Source organism: Halictus rubicundus, chromosome 7 (assembly GCF_050948215.1).
Source record: "Halictus rubicundus isolate RS-2024b chromosome 7, iyHalRubi1_principal, whole genome shotgun sequence".
In the NCBI taxonomy this organism is placed as follows: Eukaryota; Metazoa; Arthropoda; class Insecta; order Hymenoptera; family Halictidae; genus Halictus; species Halictus rubicundus.
In genome coordinates this window covers 14888737-14894975 of record NC_135155.1, presented here as the reverse complement: position 1 = coordinate 14894975, position 6239 = coordinate 14888737, and the positions used below count along the sequence as shown (strand labels likewise).

Genomic DNA, 6239 nt, shown 5'->3' with positions numbered 1-6239 from the left:
AACGTACAAGCTGTACGTTCTAAGGTGATGTGCCTTCTGTTTCATGCTATAAAGTTGCCCAGGTTCTGTTCTATGCTAAAAGGTGCCAAGGTTCTGTTCCATGCTAAAAGGTGCCAAGGTTCTGTTCCATGCTAAAAGTTGCCAAGGTTCTGTTCCATGCTAAAACTGAATAGGGGGCAGCACTGTCTCTGACATTATTTGGAATCCACTGCTAATGATGCAGGTAAGATAATGCAGGTTCTGGTCCGGGCTAAAAAGATGATGCAGGTTCTGGTCTAGACTAAAAAGATAATGAAGGAAAAGTGGGGACACTAAAATCCCGAGCGTGAGCACTCTCATGTCCTCTCTGGTCTATGGTTCGCGTGCTCTCTGCCGCTAAACGAGAAAGTTCAGGGTGTTGTGACACGTGCTCAGTAACGTCACACGTGTCAAGTGTTTCATAACCTACCGATTAGGAAAAAGTCGAGGTGCCGTCCAGTACCGTCCGGGAAGAATGTTGCGAAAGTGTCAGAGTTGGATATAGCTGACCTAACTCTCAGTTTCTTTGATTTGGTCACGGCGTTAGGTGAAATTCCGATCCTTCACCTATGCTATTTCAGCCAAAAAATGGCGCTAGTAAATAAGTTTCAACAAATGTCGAGAACGTTACTCGGCGTTGCTTCGCGTTATTCCAACTGTAAAAACAACGCACCGTTGTCTTCCTTTCAAATGATTAGGCAAACATCGACCACGCAACCGCTTTGCGAAAAGCAGGAGTAAGTTATGTCATTTACTTTCGCTCTCTTTTCTCTAAATTATTTTTATTTGTCATAATTCTTGTCCAATAATAAGCTTCGTGAATTTGAGGTTATAGCAGCGATGAAAAGTTTTTGTAATTATTCTGCGATCAAATTATACTTTTTTGAGCGACATAAAATTGTCATAATTCAAATTTGGAATAAATGATCGGCTTCTATAAAATTAATCTTAGCAGCGATTGCTTTAAAAATAGACAAGATAACGACGTAAAAACGTCACCATTAGTGAATCACATTTTGAAAAATAAGAATTTGCATTTATTGATACACATGAATGAAGACAACTTTAATTAGTGACTGCAAAAGCTACACAGGCATTTATTTCGTTTCTTAATCATTTCAACGAATCGAGAATAATACAACAGTATTTTTAAATACTTTCAATGTTTTTGCTATTTTGTTTAACAATCTGTGCTTGTATTTTCAGGATAAACATAACATTTGTCAAAGCAAATGGCGAAAAGATTAATGCAAAAGGAAAAGAAGGTGATACAATTTTAGATATCGTTGTAAACAATGAAATAGATTTGGATGGCTATGGTAAGTTAAATGATATTTGATCATTACATCTTGTTTAGAAACATTCTTTTATATTTCTTTATGTTGTAACCTTGCATAGGAGCTTGTGAAGGAACCCTAACTTGCAGCACGTGTCATTTAATATTTCCAAAGGAAGTTTATGACACTCTTCCTGACAAACCGACAGATGAAGAACTAGACATGTTGGATTTAGCGTACGAGTTAACCGATACGTAAGTTAGAATAATTTCTAATTCCTTCTTTTATTAATTCCAAGTACCTTCTAAGTGAACCAAAGGTCTCTCTGCACTCACAATACGTACAAAATTTGAAAATATACGAACTTAGTGAAAAAAATGTTTTCCTGATCTTTGTAAAACAATCTATGTAACTAGGCATTTGCATAAAGATCTGCAGTCAATGTCAAAAGAATGTAAAATTCATTGTATATATCGTAGACTCCTTTTGTATCCTTTTCTGCATTGGATCTCATGAAAGTCGAAAAGTAGAATAAATTTGCAAGTTGAAATTTACTTGAATGTCTACAATATTAGCCCAGTTGAATTTCAAATTCTGTCTAGTCGATTCTAGAGAAAGTTTCTACACGTTTCTAAAGGTATTATCATTTTAGGTCACGTTTAGGCTGCCAGATAGTTATGACTAAAAAATTAGATGGAATCGAAGTGAGAGTACCGACAACCCTTAACGATGCGAGGGCGTAACTATAATTTAATCTACCTCACGTAGAATCTATAAATTAATAGTGACACTAGGCATTCGAATTTTGGAATCGAAGATAGAAAATAAGGAGTGCTATTCTTTAGTATAGCATATACCCGAACTATTTTGTATGTAATTTTAAGAAGCATGCTAAGCTTGTTATGACTTTGATATGTGTATATTATCACTGAATAGGTATTATAAAAGAGCAGAGGATTAAAGACTTTGTTTTAGAGCATTGTTAAGAATTGAAATCAAACTATAGGTTGTATGCTTGTTGCAGATGTTATAGTTCACACAAATATGTGAAAATTAAATATAAACTTCGTTACATTGAAAGATTTTTTTTTATTTTAAATGTTTACATCATTGACATCTTCGTAATCGTGTACTTAATTTTGTGATTCGATTTCCCTCTTAAAAATCTCCTGTCTTCTCCAATTCCATTTGCAATTCTTGTCAATTTCACAATATTTATGCGATAACTATACTGCGAGTTTTTATGCAAAATAAAAATTGTACAAGTCAATTGTAAGAGACTGAAGTGAAATGATATTTTCTCTTTTAATGACTTGAAAAAGTCGAAAATAATGTAACAATTTCCTTAAATCCTTCTAGCGTCTTTTCACAAGTGCATAAAATCCGCAGTTTAGTGATAGTCGGTTGAACTTGAATCTCCATCTCGTACATTCAGAATAATTTATTTTTTTCCCTTAAGTAGGTACATACCGAATACATCAGTTAAATTGGTATTTAGTAAGTACCAGTACATAAAGCTAAAACACTTTTGTACTATGCATGTTATACATGGACCCGACAAATAATTTAATTCCTGTATTGTCGCGTGTTTACATATAATATTGTTTGTATTGCTACACTACTTACAAGTCCGGTAGAAAGTACACGTTTATGGTGTTTATGAAATGTACATATTTTCACTCGCTTACCCTACCCACGTCGAATATTACTCTCGGAAAGTACATGAGATACAACTGTATAGTCTGCATCCTTTTATATACTATGTACACAAACATTGGCCCAACTTTTATCAACGTCAACTTAACAATGAACTGTAAAACAAGTTGGAAACAATCCTCAAAAATTCTACTCCATCTGTATCATTCTCTCCGCCATGTCTGATGATTTTATGATGATCGATTGCGTACAGAGTGCCCCAGCAATAATGGTAGAATCAGAATGGTAAATTCACATGAGGTTTTATAAAACTTGGTTTACGGAGCACTAAAAGTGACTATTTTACATTACTTTATAAAAATAACGAGATGTGCCTACCAAAATTTGTAGCCATTTTTTAAAAAATATATACCCAAAGAAAGAATTCAGTTACCATTTGTTAAATATTCGTACAATCTCAATAATCGAAAAATAAAAATATTAAAGTCCCGTAAACATAGTGTTAAAAAATTGTATGCTACATTTTTGGCATAGTTTTTCGCACAGAATTGTCTACGTTCTGTTTATACCGTGAATCCTGAGACACCCTGTATAATTAAGTACTTTTGTACTGTTATCTGTTACTGTGTAACTTTAGAATAGCGAACCACATATTTTTGTGTCGTGTAATTTCTCGCCAATTTTTTAAAAGTTATTTTACACTTTTATTGTAGTGCACTGAATTATTGTTCCACATTTTCAGTATAATACAACTAGGGCATGTTATATAAATACAATCGCATAAAAACAATGTTTATTAAGTAAGAAATAAAGATTTTCTACGAATAAAAAATACTATTACTCCTGTTGAACGATTTCATCTTCTATACAACAAATTGGTCGGCTCGCTTAAATAATATTAAGCATTTAAGTCTAAACTTACGTCCGTTTGCAACTTAATAACTGCAGCTAGTGGAAGTGATTAAAGTATAGACTGCGCGGAAAGGAACAAACACGAATTTAAGTATAAATGCTTAAGTAATAAAAATCGAGATGATTCATGCTCACTGGAAATTGTGGAGTTCAAATCTGAAAACATAATTATGATAATATTTGATCTATGACATCTGTAAACATTTTTATAAAAAAGCAAACTATTGAAAATAAATTTTTTACAGTGATCAAGCAATTTGTATTAAACTTATATCTCTTATTAAAATGAAATGAGAGGATCAACATTAGATACATTTTTAAAAATCAATGTAGGCCACTTATGTTATACCAGTAGAATTTTTTTAATAAAAATTATTCATGATATCACTTATTCGGTTCCATAGCATTTTTTGAATATTTTACAAAGAGGTTGAAATTCCTGATAAATAAAATTGGGTGGACATAGTATTCTATAGTCGGAACAACGATGGTTTTATTTATTTCTAAGCAACAAGTTTGCTTCTCTATGCACATACATTTATTTCCAAAAAATGCCGACCGTGAAAAAGTGGATTGCAAATTTCTATGCATTTTTAGTTTGCAAAAATGTTAAAAATTTGAGACTGTCATCTACAAATTATAACAACATTTAACACAATTATTATTTTAGTTTTATTTCATCAAAACTGCTAATCAAGTGAAACACTATTTCACTCGAGTATCTTGAAATTTGCCAGAAGTTTTATATTTAAATTGATTGTACGTTGTTGTCAGAGTGTCCGCTAATTAATTAAATCCGCCACGCCTCGAGATTTGAACCCCTAACTTGGAGATACATTAACGAAGAACTTGTAATCGCTTAGTCGCGCGATAGTCAAAATCCGCAAACCTTAATCTTTCGTGAAAGCGAAAGTAACCTAGGACTAGAGGTTTCGTATGATTAAACATAATAATAATAATAAAGAAATGGCAAGATCCATGCGGGTATAAACTATACCCCAATAAATTAGAGAGGACTTAGGTGGTAAGAGAACTTTGGTCCCACTTTGATTTTTAGAAATTGTATTCAACATTTTAATGCTTTCCACGTTAAAAAACAAAAAACAGAGCTTGAAAATATGGAAAAGGACAATTCTACAAAATTTCCATCATTTAACAAATAGCAGGACGTCCGAACTACCCACCAAGAGCCTCATCTAACTTATCGGGCGATTAATAGTTTTGACGTGCAAACATACTCAACATAATCACTTCGTTTCAACGTTTCAACTGCAATACTTTTACATATACTTCTTTCACACATTCTTACCAGTAGTTCCAAGCACAGAGCTCGTTAACAATCGATTTTTCACGCACTGTTTAATTTCAAGCTCATAAGAAATCCTTTCGCTTTTGTTTCCTGTTTCAATTGCTGACCAATGGACGATCAATTTGCTTTCAAAAAGGTCACTTGTTGGACAAAATTTAGCATACGTTTACAAATCTTAGTACCGAAAGAGGCCCGGTAATTTAGTGATCCTTTTGAAACCGGACCAGTTAGGATTTTTAATGGAAAAGGCACTTCGAAATGTAAGAATTAGACTGCGGATTTTATGCATTTATGACAAAAATGTGACATTTCGAACAGTGGGAAGATTAATATTTTGAATAAATTCTAAGGAATGTGTTGATATTTTTAAGTTCTTTCAATTTTTGAAAACACACAGAGAGAAAGAAATTTGGTTTCTGTGTGACGTAGTTAATGTGATTTTTATTTTAGACAAAGATCCACAGTCTAATTACAATGATAGCGACAGAGATGGACAAGACAACAAACAAAATTGCATTTTTTGAACGAGTAGATAACAATAAATATTGTTTTAACATCGAGATCATGAATCGTTTGAATAAGATTGTGTCCGTCTCTGACTTAGCGATTCAAGGAGCCTAAAGAACGTTAGGCTGTTAGGTCCAGATTGACTCGAAACGAACGAAAGGAAAATTCCATGAAGATTACGCAATGCCTTCGTTGAGGTCTTTCTTAGGTCTAGGCTAGATAGCTTGCAAAAATGATGTCATTGCGACCACAGGTAAAGAGTCCACGACCACGACGCTTATTGAGATTCTTCCAAATCAAGAGTTGAAAACAGTTCTTTAACAAAAGATAGTGCACTACCATTTTACAATCTATTTTGGAAATTAATTATTTGAGAAACGACTTTTGGGTCTGTGTGCAGCACATTAGAATCTACAGGAATAGCTTGCTAAACATTAGAATTTGTTGGACAGTGTAATTTCTTGAACGGTTTCAACCCCTGCTAAAAAGTCTCTTTCAACCAAGGACATCATTCAACTCGAAGCTGCTGATTTTAATAAAATTTGCTACACATATAGAAT

The 6239-nt window shown here is 33.3% G+C and overlaps 1 protein-coding gene across 1 annotated transcript; it reads left to right on the top strand.

The window, feature by feature from the left end:
- Positions 1-397: 397 nt before the first annotated feature.
- On the top strand, positions 398-3346 carry Fdx2 (Adrenodoxin-like protein 2, mitochondrial Ferredoxin 2). The gene is made up of 4 exons (XM_076790764.1): positions 398-755; positions 1225-1337; positions 1417-1549; positions 1948-3346. Exons 1-4 carry the CDS (start codon positions 607-609, stop codon positions 2036-2038), a joined length of 486 nt encoding a protein of 161 aa, XP_076646879.1. The 5' UTR covers positions 398-606; the 3' UTR covers positions 2039-3346.
- Positions 3347-6239: the final 2893 nt, after the last annotated feature.